The sequence below is a fragment of the Maylandia zebra genome, linkage group LG9, assembly GCF_041146795.1.
Source record: "Maylandia zebra isolate NMK-2024a linkage group LG9, Mzebra_GT3a, whole genome shotgun sequence".
Classification (NCBI taxonomy): Eukaryota; Metazoa; Chordata; class Actinopteri; order Cichliformes; family Cichlidae; genus Maylandia; species Maylandia zebra.
In genome coordinates this window covers 23,584,739-23,612,454 of record NC_135175.1, presented here as the reverse complement: position 1 = coordinate 23,612,454, position 27,716 = coordinate 23,584,739, and the positions used below count along the sequence as shown (strand labels likewise).

Sequence of the window (27,716 nt, the reverse complement as noted above, 5' to 3'; positions counted from 1 at the left end):
CATTCTCTCACCAGAGGACCCCCCCTGGAGAGAAGGTCCGGCCCCAGGTTCAGGTGGCCCGGGACATGGGTGGCTCTTAGAGTCAGAAAATGAACACTGCACCATAACAGCAGAGAGCGAGACAGCTGCAACAGGGGAAGAGAGCGTGTTCCTCCCTGCCTGTTTATATAAGACACCACTGTTGAATTGTCCGTCCTGACTAAGACATGCTGGCCCTGCAGGACTGGACGGAAACGCTTTAGAGCTAAGAACACTGCTAACAGCTCTAAGTGGTTGATGTGCAGCTGGCGCTGAGCCGCGGACCAGATCCCTCTCACTGACGCACCCTCGCACAGCGCTCCCCACCCACTTAGGGAAGCATCTGTGGACACCACCTTGCGAAACAACACCCTCCCAATCCGAGAGCCCTGGTGCAGTAGCCCGGGCTCCCTCCAAGGACGGAGAGCTAGCATGCAAGACGCAGTTACCGGCAGCCTCCTCCGGAGGTGACGCGAAGCACACAAACGGTGAGAGAGAGTCCAGCGTTGAAACGCTCTCATTTTCAACAGCCCAAGCGGCACTACGGCGATCATAGATGCCATCATGCCCAACAAGCGCAATATCGTCTGGAAACGCAGTCTGCGTCCCAGCTGAAATTGAGCGAGGCAGCGATGAAACGCGGCCACTCTGTGCTCTGACAACCGTGCGCGGCTGGAAAGAGAGCATATTTCCAGACCGAGAAAAGCGATCTGTTGACCTGGGATTAGCGAGCTCTTCTGAAAGTTCACAGAGAACCCCAGTGTCTGAATGTGTGACAGAACCCGCGACAGCTGCGTCTCCGCCTGTTCTCTGGAGCAAGCCACGAGAGCCCAGTCGTCCAGGTAGGCCAAGATGCGGATGCCCCTCTTCCTGAGGGGCGCTAGCGCTGCCTCGGCACATTTCGTAAAGGTGCGGGGAGCGAGCGACAGCCCGAACGGCAGCACTAGGTATTCGTAGGCTACGCCCTCGAATGCAAACCTCAGAAACTGCCTGTGTTTCGGGTGTATAGCTACATGAAAATAAGCATCTGTTAGATCGATTGTCGCAAACCAATCTCCCGGGCCGACTGCACTCAGGAGCTGTCTGAGTGTTAGCATCTTGAACCTGTACGTTCGCAGGTACGTGTTCAAGACTCGCAGGTCGAGGATGGGACGAAGCCCTCCCCCTTTCTTCGGAATGACAAAATAACGGCTGTACCAACCTTTGTCCGTCTCCGAAGCGGGGACCACCCGTATTGCTCTCTTCTGTAATAGCGCCTGTATTTCCTCTCTGAGTACCAAGGCTGCCTCGGGGTTGACAATCGTGTCCACGACTCTTTGGAAACGAGGCGGCTTGACCCGGAACTGCAACCGGTAACCCATGGCAACGGTTTGCAGCACCCACGGAGAGGGGGCGCAAGCGCGCCACTGAGGGAAGTGAGCAGCCAGCCGGCTGGCCTGCAGCACTGACGGCGGGGCGCCGTCGCCCCCCAGTGTGTCTGCAGGGGACTGCATCCCCTGCCTGACCTGGCTCATTTCGCCTGCAGGTTGAGCATTTGAGATTGTTTGAGAGTAAACCACACTCTTTATTGATTGCAACATGGGAACATGTACATTTATACATTTTGTTGGGTGCACCTTTTCCGGGGCATAACAATGAAAAACAGCGGGAACACTCGATGTGGTCGCTTGAACATTCAACACATCTGAACCGTGTGCAGGGGTTATGTGCTTGGGAGACCGCGATAGGGAAGTGCAGCGCCTTCTGGGGCTGACAACCTGAACAGAACTTAAGCGGCACCTCTTGTGCGGCAACAGAGGGGTAAGAGCAGCGTCTCCCTGCTGCCGGATCCCTTCCCCACTCGCAATCACAGCTAGGAGGGCTGAGGCTTCTTCCTCCTGGGCGTCGGGTCCCGTCGGGGGCCCGGGGGAGGGCCTTTGCCCCAGGCCGACTGGCGTGGAGCTCGGGCCGGAGTACGTGCTCTCGCCGGCGGCCCTCCCACTCCAGCAGTGGGCGCCGGTCTCTTGCCAGCTGTCAGAGGAGCGGCGGGCCTGTGAGAGCTAGCAGCGGGCTTGGGCTGGGGCTGGCGTCTGGGGATGATGTCGCGCAGAGCTTCCGTCTGCTTCTTCCTCAGATCAAATCTAGCCTGAATGGCTTCAAGTGAATGTCCGAATAACCCAGCCGCAGACACTGGTGCGTCCAGATACACAGCTCTGTCTCTATCAGGGACGTCGGAGAGGGTCAGCCACAGGTGCCTCTGCGCCACCACTGTCGAAGCCATCCCTCTGCCCAGGGAGAGCGCTGCACAGCGAGACGCACGGAGGATGTAATCCGTGGTGACTCTAACCTCGTTAAGAAGAGGTGACAGCGGGCTGTCCTCCGGAACCAGCGATCCAAGCTCCGCCAGGCACATTGCTTGGTACGTCTGGAGCATGGTGACGGAGCTCATGGCTCGAGCGGTGCCGGCCTGAGCCCGATAAATCTTCTCCAGCTGCGAGGCCGAGAATCTGCAGTGCTTGGACGGCAGAGTTGCGGGGCCACCGACACCATGGTTATGGGACGGGGCCAGATAAGCAGCCAGAGACGGCTCCATAGGGGGTGGGTTAGCTAAACCAGCTCCCTCGGCGCCGTCCAATTCCATGTACTGTCCATAGCCGGGCACAGTGACGCGGGTAGACAGAGGTTTGTCCCATGACGCTGTTAGCTCGCAGAGAAAGTCTGGGAACATGGGGAGGCAGTTTTTGGCCGTTGCGGGCTCCGGTGGAAGGAAAAAACCCGCAAACCGCGACGGCTTCCGAGCTGGTGGAGGAGAGGGCCAGTCCACCTGCAGCTTCTCAGCGGCACGGCGAAACAGGGAGAAAAGAGAGGTGTCATCGTGGCCGACCGGCGCAGCAGCGGCGGCATATTGGGTCGACAATGAGCTCTCCTGCTCATCCTCCGACAAACCATGGATGTCCAGGCCGATGTCCAGCACGTCATCGTCTTCCTGGGGAGCGCTGGCGGGCTTCAACCCAGGCTGAAGCCCGTCAGCGCTCCTGCATGGTTCCGGTCCGTCATCGGCTAACCCGTCAACGTATTCCATGTGGTCAGCCCAGCTAATCGCGGGGACATCGACCTGAAAATTTTCGTCTTCGGACTCGGACGAAGCCGGGGCTCCAGACTCGGAAAGAAGAGGGTCATGCCGTGCGACAGCCGAGCGTCCCAGCACTCTTTCCACAAACGTCACCCGTCTTTCCAGGGTCGAGCGTCGGAGCTGGCGACAAAACGCACAAGCTTCGGGCTCCGTCAACGCTCTCCTAGCGTGGACGATCCCCAGGCAGACAGGGCAGGCATCGTGCTGGTCGCTGTCGTGCAAAGAGAAACCACATCCCTGAGGACAGGGGCGAACAGAAGATTTCTGCTTTGCTCGCTTCGGTTTGGAGTCCATTCCCAAAACGCAAAGCGAAACGCTGCACAAGAAAAACTTGAAAATAGCGCTCCGCGGGCAGCCTACGCACCAGCTGGGCGGTGGAGGCTAACACCAACAGGGGCAGTTAAGCTAGGTTCAAGTTGGCAGACAACGGAGCTAACTAGCAGTAGCTAGCTAGCCCAACTCAGCAGAGGTGTTCTCAGCGAGGTGAAGAGCGTAAGAACTGAGGGATGACGGTGATGGCAGCGGCTATATGTGCGGGCGGGGCCTTGCGCGTGTCATCACACGTCATCTGCCGTAAAGGCGTGAATAAAGGTTTCTTCAGCCAGGACACGCGAGGGCGTGATATCCCATACTTATGTGTTGTACCGAGTGAATCGACTGAAAGGGAACCGGCTTTCATTATCTTGTTTACCAGTGATCAGAACAGATGATCTAGTGTGTTACAAAAGATACGTTTCAGGTTGCACCATTCCAAAAATCAGTGTTGCATAATTCTAGTTAGCACGAGTCGTTTCCTTTTATTTACCTTCCTACTTCTAGGAAGTTTAAAGCCTCCTATTGTATCGCACTGACTGTGACACTCCCTTTGTTTGATATGAGCCAGTGAAACTCACTGAAGCATTGTGCTGGAGGGCAGCAGGAGTACAAATGTTTTGTTGTTGCACTCAGTCGTTCAGTCTGTGTCACTGTGGCAGCAGGGCCGGCTGCTAGCTGGATGGTAGACTGAGCTGCTGCATCTTATTTTCTTACTAATGAATTTCAAACCACTGTGAGTCTGACACCATTTTACGTGTTGTTTCCTTCAGCCTGTCCATGCTGAGATAAAAATCTATTCAAGTGAAATTGTTTTTGTGGGTGCGTTACCCATATAGTGACTTAGAGCTTAAAGCATTGGAAGCTGTGGGATTTTTTTTTGTAAACTGCCAAACACACATAGCTTCACCAGCCAGTCCGGACAGCAAGGTTGCTGAAAAATAGAGCTAATACACCATGCTGCCTCTGTGTAGTAGGTCATGTGTTAAATCTTAATGGGCACGTCTTCACATGTTTGTAATGCATGCAGAAAACAGGAGGAAAGAGCAGCAAGTGCCAAAAATGTCTGCACTATTTTCACATGTGTGTTTAAGACAAACAAGAAAAGGGGCAACTGTTCTAGGGCACATTTCATACCTGACTTATTTACATTTGCACTTCAGTGAGAGTCTGAGGCCCCGGGTTATGCTCCCTTGTGATCGTGGACAGCTGAGGACACCAGGGATACTTAGCTGTTTTTATTATACTACTTTCTTGACTGCTCAGAGAACATATGCACAGTTGGTGCCCTTGCAGTGTAGAGTCTGTGCGGACGGGTCCTAAAAAAATAGTGGGTATAGTTTTATCTGCACACTGTGATTATAAAATCTATGAGATGAAGACCTTTATGTCCTCATGTGTGCATCAAGTATAGCATGAGTGTAATGGGACTCCCTAATGCACAAACCCCGTGCTGATTGGCTCATATGTTTCATATTATTTAAAAAAAAAGATTTTATTTTATTCTTAGTTATTATTTAATTTGAAAAAAAAAATGTAGAAACATATATATGATTTGGTTATAAGTTAATATGTATCATTGTAGGCTGTAAAAGTTTTTATAATAGACAGAATGTAAAATCTCTTACTGGTTCTGTTAGTGCATAATAGAATCACTATGAGCATCGTGTCACAGTCTGAAAATGATACACACAAAATTCTGATTCTCATTTATTAATAACAGAGCAATAATAAACAGCAAAACAAAAATACTTCATACAAAATCAAACAATGCATGTCAGGCATTGCTGCATCTTCCACTGTCTGATACCGCATCAGTCACAGGAAACTGTTTCCTCCTCCGATAACGTCAAAAAAGGAAACAGAATCAGTCAGTTATAACTGAAAAGATGCAAACTGTAATCCAGCAGAGGAGAAGAGATTTTCTCTAATCACACATTTAAACTCATGCGTGATGAAGGAAAAACAAATGAAAATGGATATAGAGGAACAGCAGAGATTCTACCTTCACAGAAAGAATTTATTTTGTTCACAGTTCACTTTATACATAGAACACAGAATCTCTACTATACAGATAAAAGTACTAGGGTGCCTACACTTTACACCTAGAGGAGCTGCTTGATCATAGAAACCCATGAAATGAAGCTCCCGGCATACAGTTTATATGCTGATATTAATGCCAGAGGAGGATTTGGACTCTTATAGAGCCAGCAGAGCATTTGCAACGATCCTCCTCAGCAGTCAGAGACCCTGCTCTGTAACTTTACATGCTCATTTTATGACTGGCTGACTTGCTGTGATTCCTAAAAACTTCCACTTTGCACAATACTCCTACAGAGTTGATCTGAGGAAGGAAAATTGTTGCAGTGGTGGCATGTTGTTACAGCACCACCCTTGAACTAAGCGAGCTCTGTAGAACGACTCGTTCTTTCACAAACGCTTGTAAAGATAGACTGCATGCTTGATTTTAATCACCTGTGGCTCTGGGGACTAAAAACACCTGAATACAAAGATTAGGAGGCGCGTCCCAATTCTTTTGGACATGTAGTTTAAACAAGTTAAAAACAGATATTGTATGAATTATGTAAAAACTTGTGAAAGTATTTCTGTGTATTTCTGTTCAATACGTGGTGCGTTAAAGTGTCTTTATTATCAGCCTGCATGTTCAATGGGAGGCTTAATTGTAATGCTGGTGAGAAACATTTGTCAAACTCAAGCGACATCCTCAAGAGAATGGATTAGATGATGAGAAAATGAAGGCTTTTCCTCTGTTGTCACAGACTTTGGCCTGTAGATATGTAGGGTATTATTATTCTGAGAGGAATACTGAATAATACGTAGCTGTCAAAGCCCAGCATGCTAAATTTAGCCCGCAGAGGAGACAAAGCTCGGCTGTCTCCTTGGTTGCCGCTCTGCCTGCAGCCCTGCTTGTCAGAATGTACGGTAATGCTCCTTCCTGTTTGAACTACAGGCTCTCTCACCGTTGTGTGCTTGATTGAGTCTCCACTTGAGCTGCTGTTTGAATGTTTGAGTGCAATTATGTTGTCCCTCAGTCGATTTTTGTGCCACAGTGGGGTACATGGCGCTAACACTCTTCTGTCTGATTCTCTATTAGTCTGCTAAGAAGAATACCAGCGACCCCAGCCCTTATGTTCATTTCAGAGTTGGACATAAAACTCTTGAAAGTAAGGTGAGTCGTGGAAGTATCCATTAAAGTTATTATGCTGTGTCATTGTATCGTGGCTCTGTATTCCTGGAATGTTGTGTCGATTTTTTTTTTTTTGCAATTGTGCATTTTATTCGTAGAATAATGTGTCACTTAGTAAGTCATAAAAAAGACTTCTGGGCAATCAAGCTGTTATATGTAATTACATATAACTATTTGTGGCGTTCTTTTAGCGATATACTTCCTTCTGACTGTAGCATTAAAAAAGAGATGAAATGAAATTGTTGTTGTAAAATAAAGAACGTTAAATGAGGAATTGCTACCACCAACACCCAGTTAACTGCACAGCTTAAGAGCTTTCAGTCTGACACGATGATTGGCTGTTTCTCACGGGAAATTTCTATCCTAGCATTCAGAAGGGAAGTGTAAACGAGGAAGATCTGCTGGGCTGATTTTATTGCAGGCGTGAGCTGTTGGAGGTTTACTGCGATGGAGCCTGTTTGCACTTATGAAAGTGTTTGAGTATGAACACAGTCCTGCGTTCATATTCAAACTGGCTCTGTGCTCCAGGACTTTGGATTTAAAATGAAGCAATGAAACCATGAGCCCATCCTCAGCTTCAGTATGAGGCTGCAGGAATGACTGCTGTTTCACTTTTTGAGAGGAAGTAATTGGATGAGAGCTGTTAAATTACTCATTAGACCCTAATTTAGACAGAGGTGAGAAAAATTAAATCAAATTCAAAAGTTTGTCATTACATTTGGGATGAAAGCGGGACACCCGAGTTATTGCTTTTGTGTAAAACGAACCCCGTGGCACTGTGTAATCTTAATTTTAACTCTGTGATTGCATGATTGTTGACACATGATTCATAAAGAAACTCAGCCACATTTTTAGATTCACAAACTTCCAGTCCAAGCCAAAGAAGTGTTTGATGGATTTGCACTTTTAGATCTCTTTATCAGATCATCTTACATCTTCAGCTTATGTCACATGACTGATACAGTACAGTGGTAAAGTTGGTGGTTTAGCCATAAAAATAATCTCTCCTCACTTAGTGTGAGGAGTTTGGTTGTCTGGGGTTAAATGCATGTAAAGCTGAATAATCAGGCTTTTTAGAAACCTCAAGGTGTAAATCAAGTACTGTTAGGGGTTTAAAAGAAGATGCAGAACTGCTGGAGTGGAGAGTAGAAGACCAAGCAGAGGATAAATGTTATATGAGATATAAGATCAGATTTGTCATTGTATTAACAACCAGCAAATGGCTACTTATCTGCCCATAAAGATCCGGTACAAGACTAAGGAGCCCCTGTGGGAAGACTGTTTTTCATTCCTGGTCCATAACCCGAGGAGGCAGGAGCTCGAGGTGGAGGTAACTCTTCAAAATGTCACGGACAACATCTGTTTTCTTTATAAGATCGTACGCTGACGCAGATTAAGTAACTGACATTTCTAAAAGGAGATCTTTGCTTTTTGCACAGGTAAAAGACGACAAGAACAAATGCACTCTGGGTAACTTGACGGTGCCTTTGAGTAGCCTGCTGGTGGAGAAGGACATGACGCTGAATCAGCGTTTTCCCCTCAAGAATTCTGGGCCCAGCTCCACCATCAAACTTAAGATGGCTCTGAGGGTAAAAACAGGCTGCATCTCTTCTCTGCAGCTGCGTTGAGGATGGATGGGTTATTCATTTCAGGCTTAGGAGACCAGAACAGATGTTCACAATCTGTTAATTCAAATAGAACTGACTGATACAGTATGTCTAAATTAAAGATACAGCACACTGAGTATGTAATAAATTGAAAAAGCTTACAATAGTGATAGATTTACCTCTATAAACATTTCATTTCTAGTCCACAACCAGGTGAAGTAACGGCTTGGTTCATTCCATAGGAAGTCAGTCAAATCTGAGAAAAGCTCCCAGCTGAATCCAAATACTGGACACTTTAAAGGCCCGGCAATTTTTATAGTGTTAATATAAAGTTATTTTTAAGTGGTGCTCACTGATTTTTCATGGAGTAATCCTCACCTTCCCTGGCAGATTTAATCAGTTGGAGCTGGTTAGTTAGCCAACTAATCCAGCCATGTCATGAGGTTGGTTGAAAACGTTTTATCTGACGCATTTTAGACTAAGCAGAGAAACATTAGCGGCAAAGGTTTGGTTAATAATCATCAGATTTTAAAAAAATAAAAAGAGAAAAAATCAGACCCTAACCTAACCTCTGCGGCTCCTCTGAGTATTTATATTTAACGCAGTATATTGTAATGCCGGGCTTTTTGGGACGAAGACTAATGTCTTTCAGCAACACTGTCTTTACTGCAGTTGCTGGAGTGTACTTAACTCCCAGTTAAGAGCAGAAAAGAGCCGCCTCACTGCCCTGAAAGCCCGACTTTCACAAAGTGTGGAAACACAAAACAGTGGCTGTTCTTGCAAATTGATTTTTACTGAAGTGGCAACCTGGAAACCGACTGTAGTTAGTTAATCTAGTTAACAATGTGCCCCTGGCTAGCTTCAACTGTAAATAAATAAAACTGTAAATGGATTTGCTTATAGCATGTCATGTTTGAGAAGATAAACTGTTTAATCTGTTTGCAGTACATTACAATATATCTTATATAGTGTGAATTTTGGGAATATTCTGATTATATTTTTTTTTCTGTGATAATGATTATCATAATAATTCAGGAAAGAGAGCGGTCCTGCATACTCTGAAGCCTGTTAGGATATTTGCTATTGATTACTACTGTCAGTGTAGCAGTTACTAGTTAGTAGTTTGCAACTCTCCCTACAGGGAACAAAGTAACCCAGCTCATTAACTCAGTTCAGCAGCAGACTTTGAAGTTTGAGAGTCGATACATATAGGAAAATGACTCGGCTCTGTAACATGTTCCACATGTCTGCAGGTTCTAACTTATGAATGACGCAGTAAAAGACAGTCAGGTTGGGCTTGATCTTTTCACACAGGTGTGTCTTTATCAGCCCATCAGTTGCAAAGCCAACAAGTCGCGTGCGTAACATTCCTTCAGAATGGGGCAGATCCAGGATGACGCAGAGACAGCCCTGGTGTTTAAGTGCAGCTCAACAAGTTTAACCTCCTGGGACCCAATGAATGAGAGCAAAATTGAGTATTTTGGTCTAAATAACCCAAAATGTGATGCCCACATACATGGACTCCAGGTCCTAGGACGTTAAATAAGAAGCTGCAGGATTCACATTTATAGGGGACTGTGATGTCAGCGTGTTTGACACTCTGGAGGAATATTTCCAGGATTCATTTGTGAGTCTTCTGTAAAATCTGAGACTCTGACATTGATTTATTTCTCTTTTATTTAGTTAACAGCATTTTTCACTCTGAAACTGTGAGGCTTAGTGGCTTAATGAAAATTGGAACAGGCGTAGCGTCATCTCTGCTGTCACGGCATCTCGGCGGTGAAAATTAAAGTCAGATTCTGATTTGATTGCTGTTTGTGCTGTAGACGTTTTCGAGATGCACCACTAAAATTATATCTCTTTGCCTGAGGCACTAAATCCAGTGATTTGACAGGTAGTCTTTGGTGGTTTGCCTAATTGCCATCCATAGCGTAGTTCAGCCTTAACTAAAGCCATTACTTACTGCTAATGAGGATATTTTCTCCTGTTCCCACCTGGAAACACAGGAAGCTATAACAAACAAACTGCATTGCCCTTCTTGAGACCAAAATGAAGCGTATTATACTGAATGACTGTGATCCAATTAAAAAAAGGAATGCAGCTACATTAAAATATTGACCTGCTCTAAAACAGTTTCTCCATATTGAAGCACAACCAACATACATTTAGAAGAGAAATTACTTTGCAGACTCTTAAAAAAAACATAATAAAATTGAAGAAAAACACGGTTTAGAAAGGTCTGCTAAATTTAGAGACTTTTCACGTGAAATGACAGCACTTACATTAACTTTAACTTCTTATTTTCTATTGTCAATCAACTAAACATCTTCATGTCTTTGTCTAGATCCTGTCCTTGGAGAAGCAAGTGTCCCCAGACCAGCCTTCTTCAGTCCAGGTCAACAAGTCCGGCGTGCCACAGGCACCCCCAGCCTCGTCCCTGAGACCATCAGCCTCAGATTCGCCGCTGCCTCCGCCCACGCATTCGCATCCTATAGAAGCTTCCACTCTCAACCTCAAGGACAGGGACGGCGAGCCGTACGGAGCCAGCCATCGCTACAGTACCACCAACCTGACCACCGCCATGTCAAGCTCCCAGAAACACCTGCCGCACAACAAGTCCACAGCCAGCCTGGCATCGGATATCTCCCTGCCTATTGCCACTGTGGAGCTTCAGCAAAGGCTTCGTCAGCTGCAGAAGTAAATGGCAGATATGACATATTACTTTTATTATTGTTTATTTTCCAGCTTGGCTCATCTCAGGGTTTCTTATTGTTTTTCCATCAACTTCATTTAAATTCTGGCCTCCATCTAAATGTCATCGTGATTTTTGAATATTCATCTTTATAAATATTTTATCAGCCTACCTGTCAAACAATTAATCAGTCCCTGTATGCATGCACTTTGTAAATTCGACCGCAGCACCTGGACGTGACACTGACTGACTTTGGTGTGTTTATAGCGGCTCGGCCCCCAGCCAGTACCCCCTGGGTGAGATCCAGCTGACTGTTCGACACAGCTCCCAGAGGAATAAACTCATTGTGGTGGTGCACGCCTGCCGGTGAGCTCCAAACTACTACAATACACTGAATTTACACAAAGTGGTTCGAAGGACTTTTTGTTTTTGGGCTCTTTGTGCCATTAACTTGAGTTTGTGGTATTCAAATCACTTTCTTTCCTGTGGAGCTGCTAACTGTAAAGATTTAACAAGCAACACGTGCCTGGCAACATGTGAGTGAAAACACGTTTGTCCTGTGTGTCCTCAGCAACTTGATAGCCTTCACCAAAGATGGCTCGGACCCCTTCATACGCCTCTATTTGCTGCCTGACAAGAGCCGGACGGGGAAGAGGAAGACAAGCACAATGAAGAGGACTCTTAATCCTGTTTACGATCAGACGTGGGTTTGCATCAGTACTTGCTGAGATTCCTTGCAGATTTGTAACGTAATGTGACTATTGGGGATCTGTTGTTTTGCTTCACCTGTGTCCGATTGTTATAAGCTCTGAGAATATTTCTGCCTTTAGCTGCAGTTGTGCCGCTGTACTAATTGGATAACTGGCTGTGTTTTGAGAGTCCTTCAAAGCTTTCCTTTTATTTCCAGTTTTAATGTTCAGTTATATTTTCAGGGTCCTTCTTGAATTCAGACCGACAGCAAGGGTGCAGTTGTGGAATATTTAATTTTTTCTAGCAACAGAGCTTTTTTATTACTGAAGAAAAGAGCTTGCACAGACAATATGACCCTGCTGAGCTGAGATTCGTATCACATGTGGCCGCTGTGGATCCATCACCTCGAGTTTCTGTTTGTTTTGGACACTTTTGTTTGCAGTTGAGCTTCAGTGCTCAGACTAAATCTTTTAGCCTCAGGGATGAAAGCCGATCGCATCATTCAGCTCCTTCGTGTAGGCTGGAGTTAGCACGTCGGTGCTTTCCTAGTCCCGCTGGCTATTGATGCAGTTGTATTGATTATCAGCCATCTTGAGCCTGCAGGGGTTTTCAAAGTTTTGATGACTTAGTGCAAACTTAGAGAGGCAATATGCCCATGTCAGAAACACTTGATGCTGGTTTGCAGTTTAACTATTAGCAGGGGAGGCTGATGAAATTGTTAACAATAGCTGTGGAGGGGCTAGAACAGAAGACTTGAGGTCAAAGAGAAAGAGATTATGGACTCACACAAACACTTAAGCACCTGCTGGCACTTACTTAAACCCCACTGGCACCATGTTGAAATCACAAATCACAAATACCAACTTAAACCAACTTATCTGTCTCTCCACAATGTGGTTAGCAAGCCAAACAAACCATGCAAGGCCTCAAGTTTACACTAGTGTATGCTGCTTTGTTGTGAATTCAAAGTCAAATAATTTTCTACAGTTTGCAAAAGCTAAGGCAAATTTCTTTGCCTTAGCTTTTGTTTAAAGGACCAGAACAATCCCCATATTTGTCATAGTCTGGCCACTAAGCCATGACAAAGACCCAGTTTCAACGCACTCAATCGCCTGTTTATCCATCCATCCGTTTTCTGCTACTCTGTTAGTCAAAGCAGTGATAACCAGGCCTCCCTCTCCAGCTCTTCCAGATCTCTGCAGCATGTCCTGGACCTGCCCCATTGCCTCCACCCAGTAGGACAGTACACCTCATCCATGATGCATCCCAGTCCGATAGTTGAACTATCTCATCTACCTTCTTTTTGTGTGGAGGAGTGGCAGCTTTACTCTACCCCCTTACCTCAAATGAGCCAAAGGCTGAGCCAGACACCGGAGAAAGCTTGTATCTGTGATCTCTTTCTTTCAGTCATTACAGAAAAGCTTGTGACCATACGTGACTGAGTTAAGTCCTGTCCACATGTAAAACAATTCATTTGTCACACATCAGTTTGTTTGTTGACAGTTGGTCACTAGTGGACATCCCCGGCTCCAGTTTCCTTGGCATCCCTGTACTGTATTCACCACCTTGTCTTATATCAGTCGATAGTATCCTCTCATTGGTGGTTACTTTAATGGCTTGCCCCAAATTTGAGAAAAAGTTTAACTTGGGGCCCGTCCACTTTGCGCTGCCAGCTACAAAGTTCCTAAATGTCTTTGTTTCTGTTCATCACATCGCTGTTAGTCCCCACTCTTTTTAGTCAGCACTGTCTGAATCTTTAGGCAGCCGTAGAAATTGCATGGTGCTAAGTGGATGGAGAACAAGGTAGAGCAAAGCCTGAGACAAGCAGCTCTTAAATGCATCCAGGCAGACCGGCCGGGTGGTCCCATTTACACTGATTCACTTCACCCACCAGGACCCTGCAAGAAAATGCAGAGGGACAAAAGGGATACGTAGAGAAGGCCCAGACAAAGACAATCTGGATTTTATGCTAAACATAAAAAGTGTATGCTTATGTTTGTGTGCGTGTGTGTGTGTTTGCAGGTTTGAGTTTAGTGTATCTATTGTGGAGCTCTACAGGAGAACTCTGGATGTTGCTGTGAAGAATGGAGGGAGCATCCTGTCCAAACACAAAGGGCTTCTGGGAAAGGTATCTCCTGCAGGTTTTCCCTGTAGTGGCTTACGCACTGACGTTTTTATCGCTTTTCGAGCCATCAATGCAGGTGCTGATTCTAAACATTTCTTGTTCTTTTTCTTTGTTTTTTGCCTAACATTACAGGTTCTGGTGGATTTAAGTGGAGATGACATAGCAAAAGGAATCACACAGTGGTAAACTAGCATTTTATGTGTTTCCTGTACAACATTGAGTTGATTCTTGGGGGTAAAAAAAAAAAAAAAGAAGCAAATTTCTGTCCTTAAATATCTAATTTCATCATTTTCTGTTGCAGGTATTATCTAAGTGAAGACGGTTTGTCGTCTCAAGCCACAAAAAGTATTCAAGACCCCGTCGTCACGTAGTGGCACCACCTCTCTTCTGTAACATAGTTATCTTGTTAACCTAAGGGCACATCCTTCTGTTGTATTCATATATAATTTCCATTTAGTTAACAGGAATAATTTCATCATGTTTAGTTTTATTTTTGTCAAAATTTCCTGTTAATCGTTCATGAGCCTGATTGGAAGATGTTGTAACATATTTTAATTTGTTCAAACACACTTACTGCCTTGTCTCTGTTTTCAGTGTTTTAATGTAAATATATATAGTTATAAGAATTTGCAGGGGTTTTCATGGCATTATACTTACCTTGGAGGATTCGTGTTGAAATCTGTCACGATTCTTATGACTTTGTATCCGGTTTGTTAAAATGTGAAGAATTTTCATTTGTTGTCTGAGAAAACTAACCAAAGGAACTGATGCACACAAATATATGCTTAAGTAGCAGTCCTGATTTGAGATTTTGATTTTCCTTTGGCACGCAGTGTTGATTGATCGCTTACCTCTCGTTATTAATGCTTGATTACAAACATGGAATGCCGATATGCAAAGAATAAAACGACTGCTGTGCTGTGTATATTTTAGGAGATTTGTGCAATGGTGGTTGATTCTGAATGAGACTTGGGGACATTTTAGGGCTATGAGCAAGCTCTGTGCATTATGCAAAGGATACTTGAATAAGGGTTTGACTGTTTTCAAACTAAATGTAAGTTGAAAAAACTGAAAAACATGAACAGGGACAACAGTTTTTGCATTTTATGAGCAGGGCTGCCAGAGTCTGTGTCAAGATGATGCATCCTAGTCATGCTTGTGTATGTTTTTGCCTTGCAGTTATGAGTTTCATGGGAGCTGTTAAATACATTTCTGGTTATCTATCCTGTGCCTTAAAAAACTCACAGAAATATAATTTACTTGCCTTCTTATTGTTATTATTTTGGATGGCTTTTGATGAATACATGTTTTATCTTGTGAACGTTGGTGTGCTTTTTTTAATACCCCATTATCATGTGCTTCTGTGATGTTCCCCAAATTTTGCAACTTTGTTGTGCTTAAAGTTGTGCTTAAATTTGGAATATGAAAATCAAACGGATGATGTCTTGTATTTTGGTCTCGTTTGAACAACAAGATATATTTGCTAAGTTTCAGGTTGGCTGAAGCTCAGGAGGTCGAGCAGGTCATATGGGAAGGTTAACAAGGACCAGTGACCTGTCGTTTTCTGCGTACCTAAAAAGCAATTAAGGGAATTTCCTAATTGTTTTTTTTAATCTTCGGTTGGCATTGAGGTGATTTTTTTCGAGTTGTCCTTTTTCCGATTATTCTGAAATCACTTGAATGCATAGTAAATCTAGCAAAGACTGAATAATAAACACTTTGAATTACGATATATTATGTGAGGCTTGGTGTGCGCCTTGCAAATAAATGTCTCTTGACTGGGGTGTAATCCATAATATGAATCATCCACAGAAAAAGTAATACGAAAACGCGATAATGTTACTCGTTTACGCTTTTTGAGACACAGAACATCTGTAGTGGTTTGCCGCCATCCAGTGGCAAAAGCGGGAATTGCAACTGTACGTCGGCGTCGAAACAAACGTGATGACGTGTGGAACCGACTTTATCCAAATTTGCGCGGGTTTACTGTTGTTATGGCTCGCTGTCATTTCACTGTTTCCTTTCACAAAATCCTTAATAAAAAGGTAACAGACGAAGGAAATGCTGCTTAATTCAGATGCGCATCATTGTGAGCCTTAATACCAGCCAACCCTGAGTCTGCAATTAGCACTTTTGACGGTAACAACAAACGGACTGCCATATTTGTTGTTGTGGAGTTGTTACAGCGAGACAAGCTAACGCTATAGTGGCTTCATAGCAGCATTACAGGAAAACTTACGGTTACCTCGGATCACTGTGGAAGCAGGAACCATGTCCAAGCGAGAGGCATTTTTAGAAGCAGTCTGTAAAGAAAATGTGGAGGACTTTCTTCGCTTTATTCAGCTTCACGTAAGTAGCTAACTCAACTAACTATTTGACAATGCTGGTTTCGATCCCAACTTTGACAAACTTTTACTGTCTGTTGTAAAGTAAACATTTTTCCCTCCTACATGTTTTTTTAATACTCACCAAAGAGGTTTTGGCCTATAACCAAAGGAAAAGTCACCAAGATGATAATAAAAATCTTTCAGACTATTTTTTTAATAGGCTTTGATTTACTCAAGCATAAAATAAATCAGAAATATCAAGAAAATGCATGCACTCCTGTTCAATAAGCTAAGACAGGCTCATCGTGTTAAGTCCTGTTATTATTAGGTACACCTTGCTTTTGCCTTCAGAAATGCTTTAATTATTTGTGGCAGAGATTTAAGAAGATGATGGAAATATTCCTCAGAGATTTTGCTCCATATTGACATGACAGCAATGCACAGTTGCTTTAGATTTGTCAGCAGCACATCCATGATCTCGATCTGGTGACGGTTTGGGACATTTGAGTGCAGTGAACTCACTGCCATGTTCAAGAAAGCAGTGTGAGATGATTTGAGCTTTGTGGCATTGCAAGCAGCCATCAGAAGATGGGGACGCTGTTTTCATAATTGGATGGAGGTGGTCATCAACACGAATCCAGTAGCTGTGACATTTAAACCATACTCAACTGAAGCTGATGGGTCCAAAGTGTGCCAAGAATATATCCTCCAGGCCATTACATCACAGCAGCCTGAACCATCGATGCAAGGCAGGATGGATCAATGCTTTCATGTTTTTTATGCTAAATTCTGACCCTGCCATCTGAATGTCACAGCAGAAATCGGGACTCATCAGACCAGGCAAGGTTTTTCTGATCTTTTACTGTCCAATTTTGGTGAGCTTGTGCAGATTGTAGCCTCAGTTTCTTGTTTTCGGCTGAAAGGCCTGGCAGCTGGTGTGGTCTTTTCCTGCTGTAGCCCATCTGCTTACGGTATGACGTGTGGTGCATTCAGAGATGCTCTTCTGCATACCTTGGTTGTAATGAGTGGCTATTTTACTTACTGTTGCCTTCCTATCAGCTTAAAGCAGTCTGGCCATTCTCCCGTGACCAAGGCATTTTCACCCAGAGAAATGCAGCTCACTGTAAAGCCTAGAGATGGCTGTGTGGTAAAATCTCAGCAGATCAGCAGTTTCTGAAATACTCAGACCAGCCCGTGTGGCACAGACAACAACGCCAGATTCAAAGTATTTTAAATCACCTTTATTCTACATGCTCATGCTACATTTGAACTTCAGTTGTGTGTCTACATGTCTAAATGCACTGAGTTGCTGTCATGTAATTGGTTGCTTCACCCTCCAAAATCTTAGACTGAGCAGATGGAGACGAGCCTGGAAAAAGGTACAGGGAGGAAAACTCCCAAACTGCAGGATACAAAGTTGTGTATAAATATAATTTAAGCCCAACTTTAAAGCAGAGAGGCTCTGCCCTTCCTGAATCCAGCTGAATGCTCTGCAAATGTACTCTTTTATAGCCGTAGGAGGCCTGTACTCTGAAATAAAAGTGCTCAGTTTTACACTGTGAGGTCTTTAAAATGTGATGGAGCTCAGTGATTAAAGGGTTTTGAATGTGAGGAGGACAATTTTAAATTCTGCCTTTGGTTTAACAGGGAGTCAATGGAGAGAAGCCAAAATGAGAGAAACATGACCTTTCTTTCTACTTCCTGTCAGTACTCACACTGCAGCCCGAGCTGAGGCTTTTCTCAGAGTTATGTCACAGATGGATATTAAGCAATCACAGCACATAAGTCCACAAGTGTTACAGAGAGACAAGGCAAAACCACCCAGCATAATTTATTGATGATAAGCCTGTTTAACCCTCATGTATGGAGATTCCCCCCATGACCGTTCATAGACCAGCAGGTGTCTGCAGGAACCCGAGCATGGTGGGAACATAGACAGGTCCCCCTACAACTCTGTCACCCATGCCCCATTAAAAAAAAGAAAGAAATGAAAATAAAAGAAATGTTAAATTAGGTTTGACCTGAACAGTATGTAAGAGTTAGCTGTGACAAATTCAGAATATTAATATCAGGGTAGTTTTAGCATCCGGTGGGGTAAAAAAGGAAGAAATTTGTCCTTTGTGTGGTTTGTCATTAAGGCAGACTTGAACTTTTAATTATATTTCAAATAAAAAATAAATAAATGTGACCTAAACTAAGTCTGACTCAGCCTGGTGAGAAGTAAATTGTGGATTTTTATGGAGAAAAAATGGATGTGCTGAAAGGTGAAGTGAGAAAAAAATGCATGATCATCCTTTTCTCTCAAATATCTTTTTTTTAATGTGGCGGTCACAATTGACATTGGAATTACAGACAAAAATCATTTCTTCAGTTATTATATTTTTATTAAATGTGCATAACACATGGCTGTCCAGTCAAAGCTGCGCCTGTCTGTCTATAAATCTGAGCAGAAGGACAAAGCCGAGCCCTTCGATGTGGAGGAGGTGTTGCAGGAGATGCCCAGAGAGCAGAGGGAGGCCCTGTGGAGAAGACTGGCATCTCTGCTTCAGGACGTCCTGCTGGAGTTTCCCACAGAGCGCTGGGAGGGCAGGAGGGAGGAGGAGGGCATGCAGGAGGAGCCCACTGCAGACTCTGTGAGTAAAAGGATCAGCTCACTGACCCCATGCTTAGTCTTTGTCAGTGATATTATTCGAATATTAAGGACTAGATGTATGCAAAGCACTCCTATGTTGATTTTTGTAATATCACATTGCTTTTAAGCTTTTTCACATTTTGCTTAATTGTATTTTTTAACATCTGGTTCATTAACTTTTTTCCCAGAAACACGCTGTGGCTGTTGTGGACGGCGTGACGCTCGTCTCTACAGTGTCTCTGCAGGTTTTACAAGACGACCCCTATAGCCCCCTTCTGGAAGTTACCCGGCGTCTTCACGGTGAGTGTTTGTGTTTTTTGCACATTTTTACAGCAAATGAGTTGCATATGATGCTCTTCCCATTCAGATAGATAGATGGATAGATATTTATACCTAACTTATAAATATATACATTATAGAGCTTTGATTATCCTGTAAGAGTAGAAACCAGCTGTTATAAGTACCAATTCTTTTACCAGCTATGAAAAAACAACCTGAGAAACCATCATAATTGCTCAGTTTATGAGATGAATCGTGGACGTTTTCAGAAAGCTTAAATAATAATGAGCATCTGTGTGTGTCGGTGTCCTTCAGATGTACTGGTGTCGCTTCCTGTCTCAGAGGCACCTCTGCAGAACCACATCCACGCGCTGTGTGAGGCCTGGTGGAAGAAAGGGCTGCAGGAGAAAGAACGGTTTGGGCGCACTGCTTTCTTTGTGTCTCTTCAGAAGAGCTTCATTCTCAAGAAACCAGTGAGTGTAACCCCTCAGTCACATGTCAGCTCCTCAGCTCTTTCAGCAGGTTTTCACTCTGAAAGAAATGTTTTCCATCAGTATCCAGTGCGTCTCACAGCAGTCTGCTGATAACTGGTAACCTTTGTGATCTCTTGTCAGGGAGCTGAGATCCAGAGAGTGTGGAGGCTCCATGACGTGCTTTTGAGTCTTGACTACACATCAGAAGAAAACAAGCAGATAATCGACTTGTTGCTTCAGTGCTTTCACCGCCCTGCTCACATTAGAAACGATGATGTGAGTTATGCTCAGCCGTTGCGTGCTTGTTTTCACGATTCACTCCCTGCTTTATTTATTTTTATCGTCGTGGCTTCCCTCTCGAGCTGTCAGTCTGATGATGTGTATATTGTCACAGGGAAAGCGATTCCTGGTGTTTCTTTTCAGCTGGAACGTCAACTTCATCTGGGTTATTCACGGCACAATCAAAAACCAGCTGGAGTTTTACAGCAAGTAAGAACCCCAGTCTTTTCTCGCCGACACGCTCACTTTTCTTTTCATGTTAATAACAACTAAACTCTTCCATTCAGGCCCATCACTGCTCATATTGCAGAGATCTACTTCAGAGCATGGAAGAAGGCTAGTGGGGAGTTCTTGGAGAAGATCGAGAGCTTATGCATTCAGGATTTCATGCAGAATGCGATCTTCCTTCATAGAGCTTCTCCTGTGCATTCCAAAGTCCGACAGGTAGACTGTAAAATAAAAAATGTGCATGTTTTAAAGATGTTTTTAGTCCTCATATTCATCGTATGGAGTGTCATTCTCTGCTCTCTTTGTCTCATATTCAGATTGTGAGCTATTTCCACATGAGGAAGGACTGCCGCAACGTGGACAAGATGCTCTATAATCTCTACAGGCCCATACTTTGGAAAGCTCTCAGTGTACGCGTATTTCATACAAGTTTTAGCCTCGCTTTCAAGCAAAAAAAACCAAGTAGAATATTATTAATTAATGAGAGGACGATCCACACATTTAAGTATATACAGACCAGTTGAGATTATGTGCACAGTCAACCCTCAAAAGGCCCATCGTGAGCCAGCTGAACCCTGAATTTTTGACATTTAATTCTAATCTAATGTGTTTCTGTTTGATTTATTCAGGCTCCTAACTTTGAGGTGCGTGCAAATTCCACTTTGCTTTTCACCGAGGCTTTCCCATTTTACGACTCGAGTGAAAGCAACGAGAAGATAGACGAGAACATTCAAAAGCAACTGGACACAGCAATGGTGAGAACCTTTCAAACCCCCGCCAGGCATTAAGGGAATATTCGGTGTATCTCAGTAGCACAAAGCATTTCTAAACTAGCGTTGTCTGAGCGCAGACAGAATCGTAAATGTCACCTGTTGTCATCCCAGAACCTCCTTGATGATCCTCACCCGACAGTGCGCTCCAACGCCACCCTGGGTGTCTGCAAGATCCTGGCTAAATGCTGGGAGCTCCTCCCACCTACAATCATCACAGACTTCGTGAAGAAGCTGGTGGCGGAGCTGGCGGCTGACAGTAGCTCCCCTGATGTCCGCTGCTCAGTGTTCAAGGTGGAAAATGTGGCTTCTTTTCCTTCCTGAAAGAAGAGAAAGAAATCGCTGTCCTGACATTTTGCCAGTTAATTATGCGGAATAACTATCGTTGGATTTGCATGAGTCATGGATAATTTATTTAATGACTTGTGGTTTGTGTAATTACCCTCCTTCTCCAGTGTCTGACTATTGTCCTGGACAACGCTCTCAGCCATCCACTTCTGGAGAAACTCTTACCTACCCTCAAATACAGCCTTCATGATAACTCAGAGAAAGTCCGGATAGCTTTCCTCGACATGCTTATGAAGGTCAAAGCAGTGCGTGCTGCAAAGGTAATGTATGTGTAGGTTTTTTTAAAAGCTTTAACAGGCTGTCGCTGTCCCTCATTGAAACAGAGGAATCCAAAGACGCCTGTTAACACAAATTTTACTTGTCATTTATCTCCTCTATCTACCAATCTCCAGTTCTGGGACGTGTGCAACATGGACCACCTGCTGGCCCGCCTTGCCATTGACTCACACTCGGTTTCCAAGCGTATCGTCGACTTGCTGTTCAAGTCGTTCTTCCCGGTCAACGAGTCGGAGAAGGAGTGGTGTAACCGCTGCATCACCCTCATCCAGATGAACCCCATGGCTGCCAGGAAATTCTACCAGTTTGCTTATAGACACACAGCACCCACTAACTTAAGTAAATGCACAGCAACAAAACCTGATTTATTTTTGCATGCTGTGTTTTGGATATTTTAAATATGCTTGTACCGTTTTATCTTCTCCTCCAGTAAAGCTGATGTTGGCCATTCGTCGTGTCCTGAACAGCTGCATCCAGGTTGACTGTGACATGACTGACATCAATGACAGCAACAAAGAGAACAGCGCAGTAAGACGGAAACACACAGACTGACTTAATGTGCGCGCATTAAGTCAAATCTGAATTTATTTAGATGACTTTTTGATTGATTGAAACAGTACACCATGGAAGTATGTATATAAAAAAATAATATCCTACCTCGTTGCCACCCACTGTTTGTTTCCTGTTTCAGCAAATTGGCTCTTGCTGTTTTTGTTTTTCAGAGTGTAAAGTGTCCATAATTAGAATAGAAAGTGTACTGCTTAAAAAAAAAAAAGCTGCATCCACAAACTGAATGAGTGCCTCACACAGACACCTTCACATGAGTATTAATATATTTTAAAAAATAGTAAAGATTTACTCAAAAACAAAACAAAAAAAACCTGAGCAGAAACTTCTTGGGCCAGCTGTGCCATTAACTCCACAGGAAGCATTATTATTAGTCACATAATTACATGAAAACACTTCGAAAGCCACAAATGGCACAAACGTGTCTCTAAGTTCACATCATTGACTTAAATTAGTGGAGGAAGCCTAGCAAACAGGTAGTGCCTACAGCCGCCGGAGATGTGTAAAAATAACCACCGATGCAGTTATCAGGATTTCACAGAGGTGAATTCTTTTGGTTCCAGGGTGTAAACATGTTTATTTCTGCTGTAAAGGGTTAAATCCAGCCTCGTGTGGCCACTAGTGGAACTGCAGAGATAAGAAGAAAATGTGCTGAAACACGAGCTCAGGCTGTGTCCTCTGTGTGTCTGTTCATCTCAGCAGGCGGCACCTGCCTTGTTGGGGAAAGACATGACCATCGTGTCCAGTTTGCTGGAGGTCGTGGTCATCCTGTGGAGAAGTGTCTCGAAAGCCCTGAAACAAAATGAAGAGGCCCAGAAGTATACGTGTGCCAAGTTTGGCTCTGTCATGTCCAAGTATTTCCAGGCCTTTGAGGTACGTCCACTGCAGTGTGGTGCTGTTGTATTTTTTATATATTTATTTTTGTCCCCTGAATAAATGTAAGCAGTCATGATTTGTTTTCCAGGATGAGCGAGCTACTGTTCCTCTCATACAGCTGGCCTCGTTTATGCCCCCGACTGCAGTGCCGATGTTCAGGTGAGCAGCTTTTTTTTTTTTTTTTTCCTGACTCAGATTTTTATGTTTTTGTTGCTTTTTCTTTTACCAAAAACATCCTGGATAATCCTCTCCTTCATCCTGCTTTCTTACTCCTAGCTGTGGAGTCATGTCTAGACTAAGGAGGATGGACTCGGGAGCTGCTCCAGCACAGTACAGCCAGCTGCTCGACTGCCTCTGTAGCTGGGGCCAGGCTGCTGACATCCTGGAGCTCATCACTGACTGGCTCACAGAGTCCCTGCCCAAAAAGGTACTCGCTTTATGCAATGCCTGACATCTTTGCAGTCTTCTTTGTCTGTCTCCAGAACACAAAAGTTTAAGATTAGCCTTAAACTTTTTAATAAAGCTTATGATTACAGCTGGATCAGGTGGCCCTTAGATATACTGCTCTTTCACTCCTCTGGCATTATCTACAACGACTGCCTCTAACTTTTGACCACTTTCTCACAAAGTTTGTGTTATGTCTCGTTTGTTTGTGGTCTCTCTGTGCTCCTCTTCTTTCGTCTTTTCTTTCCTTTCATGACAGATGACGATTTAACTTTCTGTCAAGAGTGTTCTTCCTCACCACTGTCACCAAATCTTTGCTCACAGCATTGTTGGGTTCTCTCTGTACTATTGTAGAAATTGGCACTTTTCATGAAAAAAAAAGTTAGATTTTCTATTCTTTTAAAAAAAAATTTCTCTTTTTTTGTGGTCATCTTAAGGACAAGGCGACCAGTGGTCGAAAGGTATGCATCATGGAGACGGTGGAGACCAAACCCGACCTGGCGCTGGCTTACCTGGAGCACATTTTCAGCCACACTTCAACACGTGAGAAGGTCCTGGCTCTCGGTGCGAAACCACTGAAGCAGCTGCATACAGTTCTGGGGAACTGGAAGGTATTATGCATGTCATTCAGTACGATATTTGAACCGAATGACAGAAAAGTGTGAACGGTTCCTCCATTAGAAGTGTGTTTTCTGTCATTTGTGTCTCCATAGTTGGTGCTCTACAGTCATCTCAGCTCCACCACAGAAGACCCCAAACATGCCAGCGTGGAGACGGCACTGAACGCCTTCAAGCACCACGGCCGCCTCGGCGCACATCTGCAACATAACGTGAGGCTTATAGCACTTTCTGTCATTAGACTCTCCACCTTAATAGTTAATATTTCAGGCAACACTGGACTGTAGTAACACATCTGTAGTTTGCCGTTGTATCCCAGAATGCAAAGCTTCACGGGAAGGCTTTTAGCTCAGATTAGCAGCAGATATTTTGTTGTTATGTTGGATCAAGTTCTCACAAACTGCTCTGGAGTTTGTTAGGAGCTGGACTCCTTCAAACGGTCTCAGCTCAGGTGTTTTGTTCTACACCTGAGTGTAATTACCATGTTCGCATCCGCAGGAATGACCTACGCCAAAGGGGAAAAGGAGCCAGAGTTTGATTTCAAAGGCGCAGGTGTGAAAACACCATTAGATTTGTGAGCTAAATGTGGCCATGGGTTGATTTGTTTTTTTTTTAATTCCCCTACCCCCCCTCTTGTTAATTGTGAAAAAAGAATTAAAAAAAGAAAATGAAAGCTTTTCTCTCTCTTTCAGCTGTCAGATGGCCGTGACTACCTGCTCTCTCTGGAGCATGTGGCTGCGTGGGTAGCCGACAGGGTGCTGCCCTTTCTAGCGAAACGTAGCGATGATGACAGTGAGGACTCTGAGAAATCTCAGCCACAGCCGCTGGCTGCAGAGATAACCGAGGTGAGCTCCACAGTTCATTTTGTGAACATGTGTTTGTATCAAGAGCTACTTTTTTTTTCTTTTTTTAAGCAGGGGTTTGAAAATATTGAGGCATTTAATTTGGTCAAACAAGGAAAATGTGTGCGGTTTCCATTAAAAGGAGACGAGGCTCTGGTTTCCAATTCAGCACAAATGTGTGATTTAGGCTCACATGATGGGTCATCAGCCTGTCTGTTTAAAGAAATACCGATTAGCTATTTCAAAGAAGAGCAAAGATAAATTCAGATGCGAGGTCGGTTTGTGACGAATGGTTCTGGTTTATCTGACCAGTAAAGTCAATCCAAGCAAAAGATTTCTCTCACAGGCGAATTAAATCACATCTCCTCGTGCATAAATTGCCACTTTCGATTGTTAACTCACTCATTTTCACCCGGGCACACAGCGCCGAGGCTGAGTTATGTTGTTATCCAGAACATTAGGTTTTTGTGGAGCCTTTTTTCCTCCTGCTCCCAGGACTTTCTGTTCTGCTTGGTAAATTTAGACTCTTCATTGATTGTTCTGCCTCAGTCCACACACACTCTGTACATGCCTCCTCCGGTTAATACTGCCGTGGTGAAATAGCTTTATTATCTCATTTTAGCATTATCTGTTTGTTTCCATTTTTTTTTTTATTAGCCTGTCACTTTGAGTGTTGAAAATAAACCTGCTTGTGTTGGACATAAAAATGAGCGTTATGCTAACATGTAGAGTGGGTGTAATCCCTATTTGTTGTTTTTGTTTTGTTTTCTTCACAGAGCTTCCTGACAGTATGCCGTGACGTTTTGCTCGTGGGTTTGGGCGATGAGACATTCAAGGGTCAAATCCTACACCTGTGCTCGCTCATCCTCCTCTCAGGTGAGCGTTTCAGATGGTCTGCATGTCTGTATTTACGCCGAGAAATGCCAGGACTTTTGTTTTTCTGAAAATAGCCTACTTCACCCAAAGTAGAGAGTTGCTCCACATGGTTTACAAAGCATCTTATTTTTAATGAGATCAAATGCAAAATGTATCCACATGTCTACTCTTCTCTTCCTCCCATCGCGTTTTCATGGAAAACGAGGAGAGTGGGACGTAAAGCGTTGCACTGTTTTCCCCGGAGCAGTTCTACACAACTTAATAGTGCATTCCTTTTTTTAGTTATCAATCTTTTTTGTCAGAAGAAAAAAAGGTTGTTGAGAAAAACTGATGAAATTTGAAGATAACGCTGCTTTGTGTTTTCAGAAGCGGGCTACCTGTGCATCCCTGCAGTGTTGCCAATTTTGAAGGAGGTGGCAAACAGCTATGCACCTGAGGACAGCAAGGAGCCTGAAGAGAATCAGGAGGATCCAACCACTGTTATTTTAGGTGTGGTGTCTAACATTTTCCAGAAGATTATAGAGCTCTTGGCCCGTCGCCTTAGGAAGGATCCAGAGGAAGGAAAGCAGGTTTTTCAAAATTTTTATTTATTAAAGTCTCTGATGGACCTGGCTGTTCCGGTAACTGAGCTTTAACCTCTTCCTGCTCTGATGCAGCTCTGTCAGTCAGCTGTTCCCGGTCTGTCGGACTTCCTTCAGGTGGCCCAACTCTGGGACCGAGCACCTCTCAGCGGGGTCTTCTCTACTTTATTTGCGGTTATCGTTGTGGAGAAGAGACATTTGCTTCAGAAGGTGTGAGCTGACAGAGGAGGGTAGCAGCACAATGGACGCACTCAGATTATAAACAGTTATCCTGCATTTTCTGAGACTGATGTGGGACTTTTTGGAAATATTAACGTTCGTGTTTTTTTTAAAGATTGAGCATCCTGAGGCGGTGATCATCCCAGAGTCAGTGGACGACATGCCTCCTTTGTCCAGGATCTTGCTGTCTGTCCTCCTCAAGTCACAGCCTGTTACCAGGTCAGTATTGAAAGTTTCTTTTCATTAACTTCCATGAATGAGTATTCCAGAGTCTAATGGTTTGCTGTTGCTTCTTTTAGGGCATTTCTGGCAGAGGTCTGCACATCTGTGGATTCCGAGGCCATCGGCAATCTCGTTGAACTCGCAGCCGTCCTGCACGTCTTGGCGGTCATCAAACACGGTGAGCTTCCACTTCCAAAAAACGGAAAACTTTAAAACTGAACATTTTTCCTTCTGGTCCTAACGACACATTTCACTTGCCGCCTGTTAGCCGGACAGTCTAAAGCGGGCTTGAAGAGCGCAGCTGTGTCCGTCCAGCAGCAGCTTTACAAACATGCAGTCACCTTTGCAGACAGCACAGACGTCCAGAGGTAAGCGAGGAGGAAATCTGATGATTTTGTTTTGATGACTTGTGAATAATAATAACTAAATTTGGCTAATCATCTTTTTTTTTTTTTCCCCAACAGGGTTATTTATGAATCTTCTGTGACGACTTTGAATGAGATTCTGCATTTATGAGTTCCAACTTTAAAAGACAAAAGTTTCGATGTGATGTATTTTCTGCTTTGTTTTGTTTTGTTTGGTCTGCTTTCCTGAAGGTCGATTTTCCCCAGCCACCTTTGTTTTAAGGGTTTGGATTAATACCAGGAATACAAAGTTTTCCAAGGCTCGCTAAACTCCTGCATTGTATTTATTTCTTGATGGCATACAATACTCAGTTCATGTCTCAAACTTTCTATATTTATGTTAACAAATACAGATTGAGAACTTGACTTAAGAGATATGGTGGGACTTTTCTTTTAAGCTTTCACTCGCCATATATTTTTTGAAAACAATTTGAAATGCATATCTTCATCGTGTGTCTGTTTATGTGTCTGCTGCTCTGTCAGCTTGCAGTTTGCTGCTAATCAGAATAAAACAAACAGTATCAATCAGCCTAAATTTGATGTTTATTTCCTCCTCAGATGTTTTCTTGCCCGTGCGGCGCTTTGCAGAGTAATAACAGAGAAAACAAGCCGTAAATCATCCTCTCACTTCCTTTCATTCTCAAAGAGGGAACCGCTTCCATTTTCAGACTTTACATACGGTTCTTAAATA

General features: G+C 43.9%; 2 protein-coding genes across 5 annotated transcripts in view; both read left to right on the top strand.

The window, feature by feature from the left end:
- esyt2b (extended synaptotagmin-like protein 2b) overlaps positions 1-15,198 on the top strand; it is a 43,975-nt gene extending 28,777 nt beyond the window's left edge. For all 3 annotated transcript variants that reach the window (XM_004546833.4, XM_004546832.4, XM_004546834.4), the window contains 9 exons: positions 6,558-6,632; positions 7,894-7,980; positions 8,090-8,239; positions 10,602-10,954; positions 11,217-11,315; positions 11,521-11,652; positions 13,662-13,767; positions 13,897-13,946; positions 14,066-15,198. In XM_004546833.4, the coding sequence (XP_004546890.2) occupies positions 6,558-6,632; positions 7,894-7,980; positions 8,090-8,239; positions 10,602-10,954; positions 11,217-11,315; positions 11,521-11,652; positions 13,662-13,767; positions 13,897-13,946; positions 14,066-14,135 (1,122 nt within the window). In that variant the 3' untranslated portion in view covers positions 14,136-15,198. The remainder of the gene's footprint in view (positions 1-6,557; positions 6,633-7,893; positions 7,981-8,089; positions 8,240-10,601; positions 10,955-11,216; positions 11,316-11,520; positions 11,653-13,661; positions 13,768-13,896; positions 13,947-14,065) is intronic.
- A 531-nt stretch (positions 15,199-15,729) lies between these two features.
- ncapg2 (non-SMC condensin II complex, subunit G2) lies at positions 15,730-27,553 on the top strand. 2 transcript variants are annotated; one of them, XM_076888193.1, is made up of 26 exons: positions 15,730-16,113; positions 18,542-18,724; positions 18,912-19,023; positions 19,318-19,475; positions 19,617-19,751; positions 19,870-19,964; positions 20,042-20,198; positions 20,300-20,392; positions 20,612-20,737; positions 20,867-21,046; positions 21,208-21,360; positions 21,493-21,715; positions 21,807-21,904; positions 22,646-22,816; positions 22,908-22,978; positions 23,096-23,246; positions 23,701-23,874; positions 23,977-24,093; positions 24,574-24,726; positions 25,500-25,599; positions 25,966-26,168; positions 26,256-26,390; positions 26,515-26,618; positions 26,699-26,799; positions 26,890-26,989; positions 27,086-27,553. In XM_076888193.1, the coding sequence occupies exons 1-26, from the start codon at positions 16,036-16,038 to the stop codon at positions 27,135-27,137; spliced, it is 3,423 nt and encodes a 1,140-aa protein (XP_076744308.1). In that variant the 5' UTR covers positions 15,730-16,035; the 3' UTR covers positions 27,138-27,553. The 2 variants fall into 2 exon arrangements, with proteins under 2 accessions (XP_076744308.1, XP_004546888.3); XM_004546831.3 differs by having other exon boundaries at positions 22,643-22,816.
- The last annotated feature ends 163 nt before the right edge of the window (positions 27,554-27,716 follow it).